Source organism: Balaenoptera ricei, chromosome 21 (assembly GCF_028023285.1).
Source record: "Balaenoptera ricei isolate mBalRic1 chromosome 21, mBalRic1.hap2, whole genome shotgun sequence".
In the NCBI taxonomy this organism is placed as follows: domain Eukaryota; kingdom Metazoa; phylum Chordata; class Mammalia; order Artiodactyla; family Balaenopteridae; genus Balaenoptera; species Balaenoptera ricei.
The window spans coordinates 34,206,037-34,227,917 of record NC_082659.1 but is presented as its reverse complement, the minus strand read 5'-3'; the positions used below and the strand labels follow the sequence as shown (position 1 = coordinate 34,227,917).

The 21,881-nt window shown below is 40.5% G+C and overlaps 1 protein-coding gene and 1 pseudogene across 1 annotated transcript; one reads left to right on the top strand and one right to left on the bottom strand.

The window, feature by feature from the left end:
* Nucleotides 1-7,023, bottom strand: part of LOC132356629 (centrosomal protein of 78 kDa-like) — a 27,196-nt pseudogene extending 20,173 nt beyond the window's left edge.
* LOC132356565 (THAP domain-containing protein 1-like) lies at nt 6,765-21,881 on the top strand. The gene is made up of 4 exons (XM_059909427.1): nt 6,765-7,128; nt 14,396-14,531; nt 20,614-20,809; nt 21,352-21,881. The coding sequence occupies exons 1-4, from the start codon at nt 6,765-6,767 to the stop codon at nt 21,724-21,726; spliced, it is 1,071 nt and encodes a 356-aa protein (XP_059765410.1). The 3' UTR covers nt 21,727-21,881.

Below are 21,881 nucleotides of genomic sequence, written 5' to 3'. Positions count from 1 at the left end.
CATATCAAGCATATATGCCAGGAGAATCAACCTGAGAAATTAAACAGTCACTGCTGCTTTACGAGTCCAGTGACCCAGATTCTACTTGGTCAGTGATTAGATTCCAGCCACTGGATGACCTGCTTTTGAACAGTTATGTAAAGTTGGACAACTCAATTACAGTCTATGAATTCTTTTCCTTATCTTCTAAGTCAGGGAATTGCTTCTAAATTCTATCATTGTTGAGGCTCTAAATGTCATCATTCTGTCCTCCAATGGTCTCCAAACACCTGACTGGGCAACCCATTAAGAAAACTTTTTAATATGCATCTTGTTTTTTAACAAATTATATACACGAAGTTCTATACATATAACGTATGTACATTATAAACGACACAGATAGTGTTTAAATGATACAAAGCTAAATAGGTTCTAATATGTTCTTTTCCTAACTCCTAAGGCATTATTTTATTTATTTTTAAAAAATATTTATTTATTTGTTTGTTTCTTTGTTTGGCTGTGCCGGGTCTTTAGTTGCAGCATGCCGGATATTTTAGTTGTGGCATGTGGGCTCTTAGTTACGACAGGCACGTGGGATCTAGTTCCCTCACCAGGGATCGAACCCAGGCCCCCTGCACTGGGAGCACAGAGTCTTAACTGCTGGACCGCCAGGGAAGTCCCAGGCATTAATTTAAAAACTCTATTTACAAAATGGATCTCACATGCTACCTAGGCTATGCACACAAACTTTAGAGGCCTGGACTCTGCACAGCCAGTTGGATGTGCCTTGGGAAAATAATGGTTTGACATTTAACCACATGTATTGTCTTAAAGACATTCAATTCTTTATATTCATAAAATAAAGTTTGGTAATAGGGAACACTGACTTTAAATGAAAAAAGTCTTATTACATTCTTGAAAAAATAAAAGACTCAAAGTGCCTTTGACACTCTAAAACGAAAATCATTAGTGTCATTTTTCCATTAACAATACCTTATAAAAGCTCCAAGCAGAAATAACAGCAATCACTTACACAGTGCTTAGTATGTGCCAGGCACTATTTGTACAAATTAGTTCATTTAAACCTCATAATGAGGCACAGAGGTTAAGTGATTTGTCCATGGTCACTTGCTATGAAATGGCAGAAAGGGAATTTGAACCTAGGCCATTTGGCTTAGGCACCCAAGTTCTTGACTGTTTTCAACCCCAGGGGTCAATGGACTTGCCCTGTATAGGCTCAAAGAATTTTTCAATTTTTAAAATCTAAATTTAAACATTTCCAGCTTTGTGGGCTATACAGTTTCTGTTGCAACTACTCAACCCCACTGGCGTAGGGTGAAAGTAGTCATAGCTATCATGTAAACAATGGGTGCGACTATTTTCCAAAAAAACTTTCTTTACCAGGCGACGGGCTGGATCTGGCTCACCAGCCATAGTTTACCTACCCTTGATCTGCACCATCAAACTATTCAGAAGGCTTCACGTCAAATTATTAAATAACTTTAGGCCTAAATACAGTAATTGTAACCACTGTAAAGTTGTTAAGGCATTATTTTAAAAACTGTATTTACAAATTGCTGATGTAGTGATTTTTATTAGCTTATAAACTACAGCAGCTAGTAAACACTTGATTCATTTAAGTCTTGAAGACTATAATGGCATAGTTTTTTCACAGTATCACAATAATGTTTTCAGTAACTAAAAATACATAAAAATATTATTATATATTAAATCTCTTATTTCTAAAATTAAGTGGACTATCTTTACTAAATGGCAGAATCCCAAACTGAAAACTGGTCATATTCTTTCAACAAAACGAAAGCTGCACTCACACGTATCAAAAGACAAAAATTAACTGCCATCTGTATCAATATATTAATGTGCTTCAATCACATATGTTTTCATGAAAGTTCAAACATAAAAAAATCACCTTTAAGATCTTGGCCATGTGATCTGCTCCCTGCCATGTCAGATTACACCCCGTGAAGTTTACTGTCTTAAGAGTGGTAGAGTTCTTTACACCCTGACAAATAACTAAAAGAAAGAAAAAAAACCACACACACAATAAGATGAAGAGACTATACATTTGTCAATCTTGACTTATTTGCTTTTCTTGAGTCAATTGGAGGTTTATAGCCACATTCTTAAAATCATTAACTACAATCTTCCCAAACAGGTAATTGACGAACAGATGCATTGGAAAACTTGTCAGTAACAAAGTGTTATTCCAGTTTACAGCAGCAGTTTAATTCTATTTAGATACTAAAACTGAATACACTGAATACTGCAAACTTTATTCCCAACCACTCAGTAAAATACTACATACCTTTTGAGACATAGGGAAAAAAAGAAAAACCTAAAAATCTTAAGACTCTTCCTATTTTCATTTCCAATGATACTTCCCAATCTTGATGATCAATCAGCGATTTAAATATCAACTATAACCCAGTATTTTATTAGGTGCTATGCAGTATACTAGAGCAATAGAAGAGAGAGGACCTCAAACCCTCTGCTCCCTCAAATTGAAAGGCAGGCTTCCTTACCCCTCCAGACCACTACTGGACACAGGGAACACACACTAATGTTTCAGGACCCCAACTAACAGTCACCTGCTTTGTGATTACTTCCATGACACACCCCCACTAACACCACTGAGTTTGCTGCTCTTACGGGACGTGACATGTATTTCCTATTTTAACACATACCACAGTGCATTATAATTATGATTCCAGATACATGTTCTAACAATTTAAAGATAATGATGACTTTTTGGTCTTTACATCTTGCTATTTCCCTTCCCATAATATTTCTTGAAGAGAAACATTAAAATATAGACAAACACAAAAAAACAGAAAATATACAAAATGTGTGGTTTGTGGCTTAACACAAACTTAAGTAAAATTAGTTCTGACAGTATCCAGCATGACAAACTTCCACAGTACAAATGAGAATGGACCAAGGTTTGAGCAGGCACAGGAGACAACCCAGGCATGAACAACACCAAGAAAAGGTAGACAGGAAGTAACATGGTGTGTAGGAAATCACGAGACCAGTCTGATGAGAAGAGACTTAAACAAGACTGAAACTCACTTTCTAAACCTCCATCTCCAAGTGGACAATTTGCAAGACACAGGTGCACCCAAGTGGCCGATTTATTCCATCCCTTTAATGGGGAGAACAAGTTTAAAATTTTATTGCTTTAGTTTGCTCCAAAAGCAACTATCAAATGTTGCCAGGACACAATGAAGGCTTACCTTTGTTAACATAGTTAAGTCGCTCTAAGAACTAGCCCATTTAGCTCCAGGTTCCTTAGCGCACCCGACACACTTACACAGCATTTAAGAGCTTTACACAACTGCAAGGTCACATCTTTATTTCTTATCACAGGAACACGACTTTTGTAAACTTTATTTCTGTCACAACCTAAACCAAAATTATTGTAAAATGAGTGATTTAAACCATATATTTTATCATCACTAAAAAGCATCTAAATAAAATAAAAAGCATCTGCTCTGTGCTAAGGATTATCAACTACTCCTGCCCTTAAAGCCTTCATTAAGGAGGGAGATGTATAAACTCAAAATTTCAATCACATGAGATAAAGAACCATAACCTTTGTGCATAGAGGTTCCTTTGGAGGCAAAAAGTTATATCTAAGTGACGGCTTCATGATAACCCTGAAGTAGAATCTAGAAAAGATGAGAGTATGCAGAGTTGGAGTAGGAGGTGCATTAACTGCACAGGGAGCACCTGTGCAAAGACACTCAAGCCCGACACCTGCTGGGCACTTTAAATACTGCAGGTGGGGATGACTAAAGGCCAGGGGGCCAAGTGTGAGAAGAGACAGAAATGAAAATAGAGATGCTGGCCTAAGCAAGCCTGGGAGAGAGCATGGCTTGTATCCCACAGGTGATGCGGCCTGGGGCTACCACTGGCTGAGTAAGGGTGCTTCCGCTGATTAGAAAAAGGCGCCCCGCTGCTCAAGGACCGATTAGATAAAGGGAGTGATCACAAAAAGATCCCCTTCCTCAGGGTCAAAGAGCCCCACGAGGCTTGGCCGAGCACAGTTCAGACTACACGCCTCTGTGCAGAGCACACGCTGGGCGGCTAGTATGCACTAACTCTGTGTGGGCAAGCCATTAGCAGCATTATTTTAAGTGTATCTTTTTATGTTAGAAGATCACTCAACCCGAGTAGGCAGATGAACTTAGAGGAACTGATGAGCCCAGGGGCCGCGAAACCACCCAGGAGCTTCTGCCATAGTCCGGGCAAAATGTAATATAATATGGATGAAGAAGCAAATTTAGGAGGAGGCCAAAATCTACAAGCTAGACCCACTGGATGAAAAACATAAAGAAAGTTCAGTGAAGGAAATCTGAAGAGAATGGGCTCTGCAATAAACTTTTCTCACATTCAATGTCAAATATTATGCAAAATTAAGTACCGTGGCCTTTCAGGTCCCTTCCAGCTATAATTTCTTTTGATTTCTAACTTATTACTCTGGTTAAGTAAAGTCCCTTCAGAGGTACACAACAGTTCTTACACCTGAATGGGATGCAAAGAATAATCTGACTTCTCTTCACCAGGGGATGAGTTGAACTGTCCTTGCAGAAGAGATAACACATGGTGTGAACCCCAGATCCTAGAAAAGGGCCAGGCACACGATAAGTATTCAGCTTTTTGAAAACAAATGAACAATCATTTCCTCTCCTAAATCTTCACACTCTTCCTCTGCTGGCTACTTTCTCTCGGCTTATAAACATCCTCAAATATACTCACTTAAAAAACTCTCAGACCTATGATTCTTTGTATCGTCCTGTGGGTAACCTAAGTCTCTCCCATGCCTTCAAACACCTGTCCTCCCAAAAAGCCCAGATCTGAGCCTTGGGCCCAGACCCATCTACCAGGCCCCTCAAAAGCACTGAAATTGAAGTAAGATCCTCTCCCCACCCCCAATCCCTTCCTACTGTGCTCTGTATCTCACAAAAAGATGCAGTTGTAAACTGTCACCCACACTTGCTGCCCTTCCTTTTCTAACTGGTCACCAGGCCCCACCCATTCTCTCTCGGATCTCCAAAATCCAGTCCAACCTTTTATAACTTAAGTGGGACCTTTAGATTACAATTCACCCTGCACCCAATCAACTGCCTTCCACATGGAGGTCCGAGTGAGCCTCTAAACCAGAAGTCCATCTCACTGTTCTTTAGGGTTTCCCACAGCCTTCAGGATAAACATCCAAACTTCTGACAGGACAAACAAGGCCCCTTTCTGTTGGGCCCCACTAGGTTTCCAGTATCAACTCTCATTTCTTTCCCAAACCCTGAGGTCCAGTCCTGTACATTAGTTTTGCCATATTTTCTTATATTTCTCAAACTTTGACACACTGCTCCCTCCTGCCACCCCAGGCGGTTCTACTATCCTTAGAAAGGATGGCACCTCCTCCAAGAAGCCTACCCTGAACTTTCCCTTTTAAGATTCTGTGCTCTGCAAAGGGGAAAGGTGGGGGGGAGGGATAAATTAGGAGTTTGGGATTAACATATACACACAGCTATATATAAAACAGGTAATCAACAAGGACCTACTGCATAGCACAGGGAACTCTACTCCATATCCTGTAATAACCTGCACAGGAAAAGAATCTGAAAAAGAATGGATATATGTATAACTGAATAACTTTGCTGTACACCTAAAACTAAGACAATATTGTAAATCAGCCATACTCCAATATAAAAAAAATTAAATAAAAAAAAAAAAGATTCTGTGCTCTGCAGCACCAGAACTCACTTCTTCCAGAGCACTGACTACTGTGCTTGTGTTTACTTGCCGTCCAGTAGAAGGGGAGAGTACCTAGGGCAGAAGCATTGTCTCCAGCAGCCATTGGTTCTGACAACTCATTCAAGTGCCAGGATACTTTACACACATAACGAACGTGCTTAATTAATTGTAAGAACCCACAGAAAGAGTGGTTTTTAATGTTATTTTACAAGTGTGGGGATTGCAGTTCAAAAGTAACCTGCGCAGGCCACAGAGAGCATAAGCCCTGGAATTCAAACCCTAAGCTGCCTTCACACCGGTGCTCTTTCCACTACATGACACGACTATTGAAAAAAAGATCTTTTTTTTTCCTTAGCCCTGTTTTAATGGAAAGGAAATGAAGCTGGGATATATCAATTTCCTAATCGCTTTGGTCTGTACCAGGCAAAGGCATTCAACAGACCAGGTAACATCTGTGGAACAATTAAAGATGCTCCAAACTGTGCTAAGTGTTCTACACTGTAGAGTCTACAGGCATTAACAGAGTGAGTCCTTCTAACCGCCAGAGAGTGGGTCCTGTTAAGCCCATGCTCCAGATGAGAACACTGAGACCTAGAAGCCTGAAGGCACTCGGCCGGGGTCACCGAGCTGGCAGGAGTCCTAGGCCGCACGCCCCGTCTAGTGCACGCACACCCGGCCACTGGGCACCGGTTCTAATGCCCACCCTCCACCTTGCACCATCTAAAACCCCGCTTCGCAGCGCCCACACGAGAGCCCCTGGAAGCGGGAACTACAAACCTGTCTCGCCAAGCCGTGGCTGGAAGAAGCTCTGGATACAGATCAGGGGCAGAGGGTGCTCAGGAGCGGCGTCCATTCCACCCCGCGGAGGCCGTCGGCGTTAAGTCCAGCAGGCCCTCCCGCAGGAAAGCACGCAAGGCGGGCGGAGGCACCGAGTCTTGCAGCGCGCACAGGTCCTCACAGCGCGGTAAGAAGTCGGCCGCGCTGTCGCAGCGCAGCTTCACCGAGTCATCATGGCCCGAGCGCGGCCTCGGGGACGCTGGCTGTGGACACGATGCCCACACCCGCCTGGGGGCCCCGGCTCGCCTCCCGGCCCCTCGGGCGCCCACCGCCCGGCGGCTGCGGCCCCGCAGCGTGCTCAGGACCCGCGTCGCAGCCGAAAGACGCAGGGCCACGGGCCCCAGTTAGGCAGGCCCCTCCGTGCCGCGCTCACCTCGGCGCCGGCCTCATCGCCCTCCGCGCCGGGGGGGCTGCCGTTCCAACCGGCAGGCGGCCCCATGGGGGCGGGGCTCGAGGACGTCAGTGCACTCGCCGTGCGTCCGCACGCAGCCCCGCCTCCCATGGGGACCCGGCCTGAGGAGCAGGGCAGCCGGGAAGGTAGGAGGTGGGGAGAATTTGGGGTTTCCAAAAAGCGTTTGCTGACTGATTCAAGCAAAAGTGAGACATGGTTGCATCAACGCATTTTTTTTTTAATATTTAATTGCAGTGGTTGAATTTTTATTATTAATTAATTAATTAATTTTTAAATTTAATTTAATGTTATATATTAATATATACATTTATTTATATTTATATTTATATATTTATATTTAATTCATTTTATATAATTTAATTTTTAATTAATTAATTTTTGGCTGTGTTGTGTCTTCGTCTCTGTGCGAGGGCTTTCTCTGGTTGTGGCAAGTGGGGGGCCACTCTTCATCGCGGTGCGCGGGCCTCTCACCGTCCCGGCCTCTCTTGTTGCGGAGCACAGGCTCCAGACTCAACGCATTTTAAAAGTAGTAAACCTCCCGATAAGTGTCTGTGCTCGCCCCGGCCAGGAGAGAGCGTGCCCTCCGTGAGGGACACGTGAAAGGCTGAGTGAACGTCTGCCTGTGGTCTGTTACCTGGTGCACGGGTGTGTGAATTTCTGCGGAGAGCTCTCAGTTTCTGTAGTTTCTGCTGACTTGACACGGTGGTTGGCAAATGGTGACGTGTTCCATGCATTCAGGACATGACCGTGGTTACTAATAATCACTTTGTTCTCTCTGTGCATGTCTGTGTCCTAATATTTTCTTTTTATAAGGACCCCAGTCATGTTGGACTAGAGCCTACCCATTTGACCTCATTTGACCTCAGTTACCTATTTAAGGGCCTTATCTCCAAATACAGTCATATTACGAAGTATTGGGGGTTAAGACTTCCACATATTAACCTGAGCAGGACACAATTCAGCTGATAATAGAAGGTAAGAGTAATTTAAGCAAGTAAGTAACTATTTTTTAAAGTGAGTTGCTTAAAGATATGAATTGACTCAAGAAGAACAAGAAGAAATTACATAACACTGTATGTTATACAAAGGTATTAAATTAATCATCATAACATCCTGTGAGATCCGCATGAAATCAGACTAAACAAGATTAAGCAACTTATCCAGAATTGTATAAGTTAGTACTTTCCAGAATTTAAACCAGGTATTTTCCCAGTTCCATTCTACATTATATTTTCATTTCATTATTTGAAATGAATTTTGAGTCTTCATTTTGCTTAGTTTCTGAAGTTCTATGGGGATAGAATGGAGTTGGATATTTTCAGTGACATTCACACATGGGGAAGGAAATTGAGTCCAGAAGCTTCCGTGATGTTTCCATGGAGAACGCTAACAACAGAACCAGAAACACCGTTATCCTTTTGGTTCAGTCATCTTTCGTACCACACTACAAGAATTAATTTTAAGAAGCCCAATGTTTTCCAAACTTTCACCAATGGGCTCTGTAGGGTCCTCTAATAATATCTAAGAGACTCATTAGTTTCACATTCCAAGCCACTTAAGACCAGGAGTTCTGATTGTTCTTTGTGAGAAAATCAAGTGACAATCATAGCTCGTAATTTAGGATGGTTTCTTCAGGGCCCAGGCAAAACCTAAAACACAGTAATAATCATTGTCAGTTGCATCTTTGACAATGATTAATCGGGTATCAAAGAGGTGTATAAATTGGGACAAATTATGATCAAAGAGAAACATAGGCCACAGATGTTTAATTAATGCTCAATTATTTATGAGTTTAACTTTGGTTAAGCTAATTTTCCTTCTTCTAGACAATTTCCAATTCATATCTACAAAGAGACCAGAATAATCACCTTCCAATACAAGATTTATTGTGTTCCTTTAATTAAGAGCCTACAGTGACTTGTACATTCACTCCACGAAGTCTTGCTATGAGAGAAAAGGAGCCATTATATTTTGTCTTGAATTAGATATGCCACCATACTTGACTTAGCTCATCTTACTGGAAGCACTTTGAGGGCAGATCCTACAGTCTTGTCTTACATCCTCTACAGAATCAAGCCAAGGGAATCACACATAGTTACAGCTGGAAAAACACTTGTTCTGGGTTGATATTTTTAGCCTTTACCACCAAGACTTTATCACCAAGACCTACCTTTACAGTCTCTAAACAGAAGACCTTCTTGCCTTCCGTCTTCATATTGACTAGGAATGTCAAGGGAAGAACTGAGAAGTAGCCATAGTCGGCTAGCAGCCAGCCCAGATAAATCATCTGTGGAGATATTGTTTCCTTCAAAAGATATAAACATAAGAGGAAGTCCTAGAGTTTGTCACAATTGTGCCTAATAAAATTCCATGAAAACCTAGAAATCCAGATGCAGATCAGTAACATATTGGTTAAATAAGCTGTTCTGTTCATGCAATGGACAAGTGTACAGACATTAAGAAGAACGAGATACTCTTTTCTCTGAGACTCTCTTTTCACTGAACTCATCAGTGCTGCAAAGACAATGTTACATGATAGTTTTTCTTTAACATTATATCAGGCATCTTCATCTTGTCCTGTATTTATTGCCAGTGTTACTAAAGGTTATCATTTATCTCTTTCTCTTTTAGATATATAATTTCTTCTTACTGTGGAAGCATTCATCAATCCCTATTTTACTATTTCTTTTAAATTAGAAATGAATATTGAATTTTATAAAATGTCTTTGGGGGATATTTCAACTGATTGTATAGTTCTCTTTTGACCTTGTTATATGGTAAATTATATTTGGTTATTTTATATTATGCCATTTATTATATATGGTATTATGTTTACTAATTACACTTATTATATTAGAATTACATTATAATTAAGGTAGCATTTTGTTTTAGATAGACAAAACAACCAGTGGAATAGGAAGCATCTTAAAATTAGATGCAAGAGCGTAAGGGATTTGAGATTAAAATAAAATTGACATTTTGGATCAGCAGCCAAACTTATTCAACAAAAGTGGGAAAATATGGCTATCATTAATAAATTCTAGATAGAGCAACTAGTTAAAAGTAAAAACATCATGAAACTAAAGGTATCAGAAACCTGGGAGACTTGAAATAAATTATTCATGAGGAACATCTTTCTAAGATACAAAGAAAAATGGATACATTTAATTATATAAGAATTAAAATTTTCCTCATGGCAAAATGCACTACAAAGGTCAGAAAAGAAGCAAAAGAAATTGGGAAATATATTTAGAAATAGATATGCTCTCTTTACAACTTTTGAGAGAAGCACATGTTTCTTTTTCCTTTAACCAGTTATGTGGGTATTAACCTATAATGTAAGTGCATGGTTCCTTTCCTTTAACCTGTAACGTGAGATTTCATCTGTATGGTAAGTGCATGCTTCCTTTCCTTTCATCTGTAATGTGAGTGTCAACATGGGGCAGTGTTTCCAAGCACAGACTTTGGATGTTCCTGTACTGGTCCCATCACTGACCATCCACAAAAACTTGCAAATGTTGCTTTACTTTCCTGGGGGTTAGAGTCTTAGCTAAGAAATGGAAGCAAAATAGAACCTTCCCCCAGGGATAATAGAAGGTTTAAAGGAGTAAATATGTAAATGACTTAGGACAGTGCCTAGTACAAGAGAGATCAATAGAAGTACTTACCAATTTTTTAAAGAGACAGATGAAAGAAATAAAATGTGATTTCAATCTATTGATATATATTCTTGACATTAAACTACCTTTTCATTCATTGGATGACCTAACTTGCTCATGCGTTTTCTTACTCTAGTGAACCTGGGTAGCTAATATCATAGCTTAAAATGTTTGCTTTTATATTTACAAGTAAATTTGACCTGTAAATTTCTTTTTCCTTACAGTCCTAATCTATTTTCAGTATTAGGATTATATAGACTTCCTAAGATGAATAAAGGAGCATTCTTCCTTTGCTACTCTCTAGAAGTTTTTCTTTATTAATACTGATGTTATCTGTTTAATAGAAGTTTGGTGGAATTCCCCACCCAAACGTTCTGGGTGGGTCTGGTAGTTTCTTGGTGAAAGATTGTAAACTATTGACTTAATTCCTTTACTGGTGAAAGAACTCCAGCTATATAATTTCCTCTTGGGTCAGTTTTGGTAAACTTTAGGAGCTAGGAAATTGTCCACTTTACATAAATGTTCAAATTTACTGGTATTTCATATATTCTCTGTTTGTACTCTCTGCTGTAACATCGTCCTGATTCTTTCTGTGTATTATTTACTTATGTTTTTGTTTTGCTTAATCGAAGTGTGTTTTTAAAATCTTTTCAAAGAATATTCTTTTGACTTACTAAATCACCTCAATTTTATACTTTTTTCTGTTTTATTAAGTTCTGCTCATATCTTTATTATCTATTTTTTCTATGTTCTCAGGGTTTATTGTTCTGCTCTTCTGATGTCAATTAAAACACTTGGTTATTAATTTTAATAAATCTTTTTAGTTATAAATAGTTGCACTTTTTGAACATGCCAGCTTAGTTGTAAGTATCTTAGGGTCAGCACCTCCACATTGTTGCTGGCCTAAGCCTTAGTGCACCCTATAGCAATGTATATATTGACATTTTTTCCCCTCGACTTTCTGTGTTTTGCTACTTCTCACTTTTCTTTGGAGAGAAGCCCTCTGAAATATCCTTTAGTTATTTTACAGCCAATAAGTCTTTAAAATATGTGTATTTTTTTTAAGATAAATCTACTTATATAATGAGGCAGAAAATCTGATTTGCCGTATTTTTAAAAACAGCATAATTTCACTCTTCTCCATAATTAATCTGCTGTTTTACACAACCTTTGAGTTTTTAGCTTTATCAATGACATGTACTTTAGAAATTTTTTAAAGAGCCTACCCACTCTTTTAAAACATCCTGTTCCTTGTTTCAGTTCTAGTTTTATGTCTGTTTTCTGCCTTGCACCTGATAATTCCAACATTCAGTGGATGGCCTTGGGAATCTAATTCTGGTATTGATTGTTTTTGCTGATTCTCTCCCATTGTAGCTGATTTCTTCATTATTGTGTAAATTTAGATCATGAGCTCATGTTTAGCTAAACTTTATCTGTGGGAACGCTATAGGCCTGGGTTGAAGGCCTACCTCTCCAGAGAGTGTTTAGTTCTGTGTTTGGAATACCACCCATCTGGGAGCATTTTAAGGTAATTTCTTCCCTTCTGTTTGCAAGACCGCAAATAAATTTGCAACCCAAACACTGTGGACACAGATCTGGGGTTCAGAATTCTCAAGATTTCCTACCTGTTTCCTACCCAGAGCAGAGGCCAAGAGAATTTGGTCTTAGTCTCCCTTTGCCAGCAGATATTTTTCTTACTGGCACACCCTTTCATTAAAGGTGAACCTAGGGATAGATAGGTTTAGTTCTAACTTCCCATCTAGTAGGAATGGAGTCTTATCTCCTGCCTCCCATGTGGTCATGGCCATTTTAACAACAAGTCTCTGTGTCAGGTCAGGTGTGTCATTAAACTATGGCCTGTATTCCAAATCCAGACAGCTGCCTGTTTTGTATGGCCTATGAGCTATGAATAATGTTCACATTTTAACTGGTAATATTTTAAATGGTTACTTAAGTACCTAAATAATATCCTCAATTTTGCCTTTTTGGTCCACAAAGCCGAAAATATTTGCTATTTCGCTCCATAAAAACAGGATTGCCAGCTTCTGTTCTAAGCTATCAAGATCTTCAGTCCACTCTTAATATAGCTATAACTCTCACACATGTACCCCCCTTCTTTCAGGGGTCCTGGAAATTTCTACTGCACACTTCAAAAATCAGACATGCACTTAAAAATAAGTTGTTTCCATTTCACCTAGCATACCGAACTCTTTTCTTTTAGGAGAGTTTTTCAAGTAATCTTGCCCACCATATTCTTCAGAGCCTCATTAATAATGGCAAAAAATTAAAACAACATTCAACAAATGGGAATTGTTCATAACAATTATAGAAGCACATACAGTAGAAAACTATAAACTGTTCTTGAAACGGTGAGACATAACTAGTTTTATTCTTCGAGAACTATGTTTATTTAGGTCTCTTTTGTTTAAATAAGTATATTTCTGTGTATGTATGTATATAATCATGTATTTATACACACATACATTATTTATATGATGTATTTATATAAATATGTGAAATACATACCTATACACATACCTTTGATTTATATTTGTCTACATACACAGGAATATAATTATATATATCATATATGTATATACATTGAACTGAAAAGTGGTAGTATACATATATATTGTGTATAAATGTGTGTATATGTGCATGTGTAGAAAAACAGGTTGAGAGATATGTAAGCATGATTTAGACAGGGTTCAAGATTTTAAAAGTTATGTGTAGGTAGTGAGATTATGGCCCATTTGATTTAAAATATTGCATATTTTTACATCAATTGTTATGAACAGATTCCTTCGTAAATTATAAATAGTTATACATACTTGTATGTGTAGTGTATAATTAAAATATATATACTTTTATATAAGTATTATATAATACACTTGTCTTATAATAATACATTATGTATTGTGTTATATAGAATACATTAAATATAATGTATTATATCAGATAATAATAATGATATATTTCCTTATTATGATATAATTGTTTTATAATCAATATTACATGATATATTAATACTGTGAACATAATAAACATATAAATACATTGCATTAGTCATATAGTTTGTGTACAATATATGCTATGCAAAAATACGTGTTAATACATAATTGTTATACATTCATATAAACAGTAATATATTACATTTATACACCAATATAATATTTAATATTGGTATATGTATATTATATTTAATATATGCATAGCTAATGCTCTTTAAAGCCATCTGCTACAAGAAGTAGAATGAAACCAGGAGTATGGCCAAAGCAAATTCTAAAAATATTAGATTATTTATATTCACTTATATGTCATTTTCCTGGAATCTGCATCTGGCTGTTAGAGAGCACACACAGCAAAATCCCGATAAAGTGCCCTGGAGGACATGGGATCCTTTATTTACTGGGACCTCAAAGGAAACATAGTGCTATTCAGTCCCCCATCAAAGAGCTAAGAGCAAATCTTGAAGCACCCAGTAAAAGCCAGTTCAAACAAAAAAGCTTTTCCACTTCAACTTGAAAAAGTTAAGTTCCCAAGAGACCCTCTACATCAACCACCGAAGCTCATTTGGCAGTAAAAACAATAACATTCAGCGAACAACAAGAAATCTAAAACAATAGTTGTTTTAATAAAAAAAAAAAAATCCAGCAGCTAATCAATGTCTTTCCTGTTTGAAACAAGGCAGTGGGAAGTGGACAGAAGACCTGATAGGAAAGATAAAGAGAAGAGGAAAAGGAAAATAAAAGTTTCCAGTTTGACAAGCTGTCTTCTGCATCCATTTCATCCCAAGACCACCAAGCCAGTGTGGAGGCTTTTTCCTCCTTTCCTTTTCGTGAGACTGATCACAACCTTGCCAGGACACGGTGAGCAAAGGGAGGGAACAGGAACGAGGAGCTGTGTGCCCAGGGCTTGGGACCTCGGGGCTGGAATACACAACACAAATACAGGATGTGACTTCTGAGCTGCTGCAGAGGCCGGGGTACTGGGGGAGGGGAGCCCTCCTCACGTCCTGGGCCAGCGGCAGGGCCAGATCAGGGGACAGGAAGTGACCAGCAACTTCCCAGGGAGAGAGCAGAGCAGTGTGGGGCTGAGGCTCTGAGCCATCCCAGGAAGGGAGGCTGCCCCCATTTTCCAGACCGTATGGGAGGAAAGCCTACCCTCGCTGGCAGCTCAGTGATAAAGGTGAAGACTTGTCTGCAAATAGACCGTGGGCTAGAAGGCTTGCAGGAGGGAAGCAGGGGTCTTGGCAGTGCGTGCTCTTCTGCAGGGAGCCCTGTGTGTGCAAATGTCCTAACGAGAGTCTCTGAGTCCATCTCGACCGGCACCTTAAGGACAGCTAGACCTTTGTCTCCTTGCGAGACGAAGTGATCTTGAAGCGGAAGGTCACAAGCCACACGAGATGCCGGCTCTGTTGCCTTTGGGCCCCTCCCAGAACCCTGACTCCAGGGCAACCAAAGCAGTGCTTTGAATGGTTCTCATGGGGCGGGGCACGCCAGGTAACGCCAGGTATGTGTCCTGCGCTCCATATCCCTCCACTGGTAGAGGTTTGGGTTTGGGGAGGTTTTTTTTTTTTAAACAAAAAGAGATGTATCTGAATTAAGAACTGCCCTATTCACAATAGCCCAGACATGGAAGCAACCTAAGTGTCCTTCGACAGAGGAATGGATAAGGAAGATGTGGTACATGTATACAATAGAATATTACTCAGCCATAAAAAAGAATGAAATAATGTCATTTGCAGCAACTTGGAGGGACCTAGAGATCATCATACTAAGTGAAGTCAGTCAGAGAAAGACAAATGTCATGTGATACCACTTATATGTGGAATCTAAAATATGATACAAATGAACTTATTTATAAAACAGAAACAGACCCACAGACATAGAAATCAAACTTCTAGTTACCAAAGGAGAAAGGAGGTGAGGGATAAATTAGGAGATTGGTATTAGCAGATACTAACTACTATATATAAAATAAGCAAGGTCCTACTGTATAGCACAGGGAACTATATTCAATAACCTGTAATAAACCATAATGGAAAAGACTCTGATAAAGAATATTTATATATATATATATATATATATATATATATAGTAAATCAACTATACTTCAATTTAAAAAATAAAATAAAATAAATTAAGGGCTGCCAATGGAGACTTCTCCTTCCCCAGCTCTTACGGGAATTGCTCTTGAAAAAGACTCAGAATGGATTTACTTATTGAGTGCCTATGCATGTGAAACACCATGCCAAGCATCATGAGAAGGATACAGAAATGAAGATGATTTTGGTGATGCTTGTAATCTGGTAAAGGAGACAAACATATACATAAATCACCAGCATCAGGCAGACAACAGTCATACAAGACCATGGAAGATAAAAAGGGACTTTTTCCTCCTGGGAGGATGGAGCACGTTGGCACAGACTTGGCAGTCAGAGGAGCGTAGGGCCTAGCTGTGGGAGAGGCTTTCCATCAGGACCCAAGCTGGGAGGAGGGGAACAGTAGGAAACTGACTACTTGGGTGTGGTTAGAGTTGGCCTTGGATGGAGGGTGTGGTAGGAGGGGGGAGAGAGAGAGTAGCTTCGGGTAACAGGCTGAGGTTTGGACTCAGTTCTCTGTGAAAGAGGGAGCAGCGATTTTTTTTTTTTTTTTTTTTTTGGTTATAGAAGAATTATTTTATTCAGTGATATTCAAGACATTATTAGGTCATGGCCTTATATTCACAGTTTCAAGTTGGAAATAATTCAGAAATAATGATTAACATTTGGAAATTAGCTATTAGTTATGGATTCAGAGGAAAAAAGAGCTTTTGCTGAGTGAGTCATAAAGGATGCTAATCACATTAAAAACAAATTTAGTAAATAGTATCAGTCAACCATGCAAATAGATGAAAAGTATTTACCAGCCCACGAAACGTTTTACCAGCCCTTCTGCTTTTGTGACATCCCAAATGTAGCGAATGTTTTTTAAAATGGGAGCAAGGCTGTCTGGATGGAGTCGGCACAGAGCGGGGAGGCCCACCGGGAGCCGTTGCGAGAGTCCGGGGGGGGGGGGGGGCCCTTGAGCCGTGGGGCGGGGATCCTCGGGGTCCTAGTTACCCCGAGTCCTTCTTAGCGGAGCCTCAGGGAGCCAAGCGTGTCCAGGTGGAGATACAGCGGCTCCGTCCATACCGAGCGGAACACTGGCCACAGTGCATCCGAGGACACACGTGGGTGGTCCTGTGTTATATGTTTCTCTGGATTTGTGCTACAACCGGCGGTCTGCAGTCACAACCCTTTCTTCTCGATGCTTTAGTCTAGGGGGAGAGAAAGACCAGAGAATAAGCCAGACCCATGTTTGGGGGTGGCAGGGAGCCGGCAACACTCTACAAGCCCAGTTGAATGGGGATGCAGGCTGAGCGTTTTAGATTTGACAAAGGTTTATTATGTGCTGTGCTGGCAATGTGCTGTGCCTCCACCCCCAGATCCGCCGTGTTACATGCCCGGGGGCTCCCTTGTTGTCTGCTCTAGAGTTGGGCTTGACCTGCTTCGAAGGAGTCGGACTTCAAACACCTGCTCACATGCTGTACCAAGTGGCATCACTCACTGTCTCTGGGAACAATAAATTCTTGTCAGTGTGCCAGCTGCTTCCTGCCAGGGCCCTGACAAAGGTACTATGCATCCTCTGTACCTACTATTAATCCTCACAGCCCTGGGAGGCAGTCTTTCCATTTCGTAGATAAGGAAAGTGAGGCGCAGGAGAGGCTACCGGACCAGACCTGGCCTGGGGGCCGCCAGGAGCAGCGCTGTCTGGACGCACAGAAGACGGGGTGGCTCTGGCGCCACCCGTCCCCTCCGCCCGGGCGACTGGGGAGACTCCTCCTTGGGAGGCGTGAAATGGGAAGGTCCTGGTGACCTTGGCCATGGCAGGGAGGACAGCTTCCTCGGACCTACAGCCAAGCTTGCCTGAGTGAAAAATAAACTTCTACGCGTCCGCCGAGAGATGGGTTAGCTCAGGACCCATCCTGAGCAACACGCTTCTCTAAGTCACTTAACCAGTGAACGGCAGGACCAGGTTACAGGCAGGATACGGACAGGATGCGGGAACTAATTAGGAGGAAGAAAAAACCCCACACGGTGCTCTGTCAGTTGAAACCAGGGCCCGGGGCATTTTCTCTTGCTCACTTTTTCCACAGCTGTTCTGCTGTTACTAACATCACTACCCATAACATTAGGAACTTACATTTCTCAAGTGCTTCACGCTTGCCAAGAAATGTGTTGAAGGCTTTAGCTTATCTCATCTGATCCTCCGCTGAGATGTGCACTGTTATTATCTATGTTTCTCATTTCAGGGAGCTGAGCTCAGAGAGGTTAAGTAATTTTCCAAGTTCACATGGGTGGTAAGCGTCAGCACTGGGGTTTTAACTCAGAGTGTGTGACATTACTTTCTACTGCCTCCCAAGACCAAGGCCAATGCCAACAAGGAAAGGAGGTGTGAAAATGCAAACACACACAGACACACATCGAACCACTTAGGATGGAAGGGGGCAGATCCAAAGAACCCTGAATGTTGAAAACATTCCCCCAAGGTCCTGCCACAGTATCTGAGCATGTTCTCGCACCAGCCAAGATGAAGACGTTTTCCATCAGTGGTTTTGAGCTGCTCTGAAGAACCCCATTGCTGCTTCTACACTTGACACAGTTTCTGTTTTGCAAGGCCAATAGGTCAGGTTTGAGGAACTAGCTTGTTGTAGCTTGCTCACTACGGTAGCCACCTAAGCCCAGGCAACCACAGGGTCTTAGTCCTGGTGGGACAATCACGCCCCAGCAATTGCAAGTGCCACCGTGCAAACCATTCTTCTGGGAGACAATTAAATTTAGCTACGAGTGGGCCTGCCCTGGTTCGCATCCAGTATCCAGGGACCCATCCCACACACACGTGACATTAACCACATCGCCCAACACACCTCGTCCTCTTACTTAGCAATATCATTTTTCCTCTACGATCCTGTTTATTTCTTTATCTGTCTTCCATTTGGCCCATATAATTACACTATGCTAGCAAGGAATTCATGTTAGCAGAGCAAGGATATATCCTTTTTTAAATGAAATTATATAAGATTAAGTTCCCTAGGGACTTCCAAAGTGAAGGAGTAGGTCTGGAGATGGAGATGTGATCAAAGGCATTCAGTTCCCACCTCCCCATTTCTAATGATATGGCAGAGGGAATCCAAACATAGGGAAGACCCTTCATTGGCACTGCAGACTCGTTAAGGATGACATTCACACATCAGAACTACTGAGTTTCTGCTGGCTGTTAAATAGTCGATTTAATCGAAAGAAGGGCTAACCTGCCTCTCAGCCCTTATCTAAAAGAACAGTTTCGGGAAGTAAATGGGAAAGATCTTGACCTCCGAAAGAACCTGCATTGTAGTCCTTGGGTCTGGAGGCCCTGAGTGCTGAGTGGTACCAGTGACTGTACCACGTTTGTACTTCTGGAGGCGCTCCCAGCAGGAACCTTCTAGGAGTCCTTTCCTCGCTTTCTCCCTGATGGCAGTGGGAACAGCTATGCTGGGCAAAGAAAAGGGACTGCCCCGACGGTGGGTTAGAGCTTCCTGACCACAGCAGAGTCAGGCTCAGGCGTACCTCACTTGGAAGAGGAACTGTGGGACACAGATTCAAAACACCCTTTTTTGGCTTCTTTCCAATCCTCCCAGCTCACTAAATCCTTGACCTGGAAGAATAAAATCACAATAAGTTTAAGCCCTTCCTAGCTCCCTTTATCTGGGCCTAATGGACATATTTCAGTTGATTAAGAGGTAATTCGAAATGAATACTTTTCTTTATTTCTTTCTCACTATGATTTGACTAATTTGATTAATTCATATTTGTCAGACTGATTCTAAGAGAACCAAAAGCTTCTTTTTCTCAGTACATAGTTATAAATGTGCAATTTTGTTTTACAATACACAGAAAATCACTGGTGAAAAAATAATTAATACAAATTCACTCTATAGCATGTATTTTTACGTGAAACTTTTAGTGTCTTCAGTATAAAAGTTAAGCATTAAAAACTGAGATAAACAGATAGTGGACCTATACGATTTACCCTTGTGTATTTAGATGTGTGTGGAATCCCTGTATCTGTTAGTGAAGGTTATTTACAATATCGCTGCACATGGGCCTTGACCCCAGCCTCCCATCACTTAACTCTGCCACCTGCGTGCATCTATCCACATGGCTACCTTTTAATAAGAATATTTTTATATTATGTAAATTCTTAATCAGCCTGTCCTGTTTAGATTGTGTATGTCATTGTATCTGACATTCTTATAACTGCTATGTGATCAATCAGATTCCTGTAAGAAATATTGCTTTTTAAGAAGAACAAAGATACCATGCTGGGAGGGGTGACTTATATTCCACATTAGTGGTGGTCACTTTAGTTATAGGATTTTAAAAGAAGTACATTTTTAAAAAATTTACTTGATTCAAGTCTACTTGATTTACAATGTTGTGTTAGTTTCTGCTGTACAGCAAAGTGATTCAGTTATGCATATATATACATTCTTTTTCGTATTCTTTTCCATTATGGTTTATCTCAGGATATTGAATATAGTTCCCTGTGCTATACAGTAGGACCTTGTTGTTTATCCATTCTCTATATGTAATAGTTCGCATCTGCTAATCCCAAACTCCCACTCCATACCTCCCCCTCTCCCACCCTTGGCAACCACAAGTCTGTTTTCTATGTCAAAACAAGTACATTCTCAACAAACTAAGGTAGTAAGGACACAACTAAACACTGTCAAAAAAAAAAAAAAAAGATTCGCAGGGCTGGTGTTTTAATCAAATTCCTCCTTGGTGTGTTAACACTGATGTAAGCTAGTTCTTTTCTAAGCAGGAAAGTCTGGGTGTGCCTTTTTTTCTGAATAAGGTTAGAAAACTGAATTATGTCGTCTTCTTAGGTTTCCTCTTACTCGACCCAGTCTTTGTAAAAAATGGGAGGCAGCCATCAGAAGGAAAAACTTGAAGCCCACCAAGTACAGCAGCATTTGCTCAGAACACTTTACTCCGGACTGCTTTAAGAGGGAGTGCAACAGCAAGTTACTGAAAGAGGACGCTGTCCCCACAATATTTCTTTGTACTGAACCACATGACAAGGTAATAAGTGTTTTAAAATATTGGGTGGTTTTCTGTTTATAAAATTAATGTGTTCACTGTGGAAAATTTGGAAAATCCAGAGTAGTGTTAAGAGAATAAATGTTGCCTGGAACCCATCACTTGTAAATAACCACTGTTCACAGTGAAATACTTTTTAAAAATACAAAGTGCAGTTTATTAAAGTTAAATATCCTCACGCTAAGAAACTCAATCTAGCTTCATAACTTACTTTGAGATCACTCTGTAGTCCTACTTACATGTTGATAAGTTTTGATTTTTCTGTGTCAGTGATAGTTCAGTTTCAAAGTATTTTTCAGTTTTAAGTGCTTAGTATTTAATTAAATCTTAATAATCATTCTGTGTTTCTTGCACCCCATTTCTACTTCAGAAAGAAAAGTACAATTAAAACTTGAACTGTTTTCTCATTTTAGAATGTTTCTATACCGAGGAGACAGAAATGAGAGTATTCTTAAATTCCACAGATGAGTTCTTGTGAACTGTTTCGTCATGAAACTGAAACGTGCTCTGCATCTTTGTTTTAGAAGGAAGATCTTCTGGAGCCCCAAGAACAGCTTCCCCGACCTCCTTCAACACCCCCCGTTTCCCAGGTCGATGCTGCTACCGGGTTACTCATGCCTCCTCTTCAGACCCCTGATAACCTCTCCGTGTTCTATGACCACAGCTACACTGTGGAGGACACCATGCACCAGAGGAAGAGGATTCACCAGCTCGAACAGCAAGTAGAGAAGCTCAGAAAGCAGCTCCAGACCGCACAGCAGCGGTGCAGAAGACAGGAGGGGCAGCTGGAGAAGCTGAAGGAGGTCGTGCACTTCCAGAAGGAGAAAGACGACGTCTCCGAGCGGGGTTATGTGATTCTATCAAATGACTATTTTGAAATAGTTGAAGTCCCGGCATGAAGAGTGAAATCTGTGTTGGTGTTCAATGGGGCAATACCACCTACCCTCTTCTAGCCTGTAGAGGAGTTTCATTTGAAAAAAATTACACTTGGTCACTTGTATAAAAACAATTCAGAATATGTTTTAAAAGAATAAATTAGATATATACTGTAAAA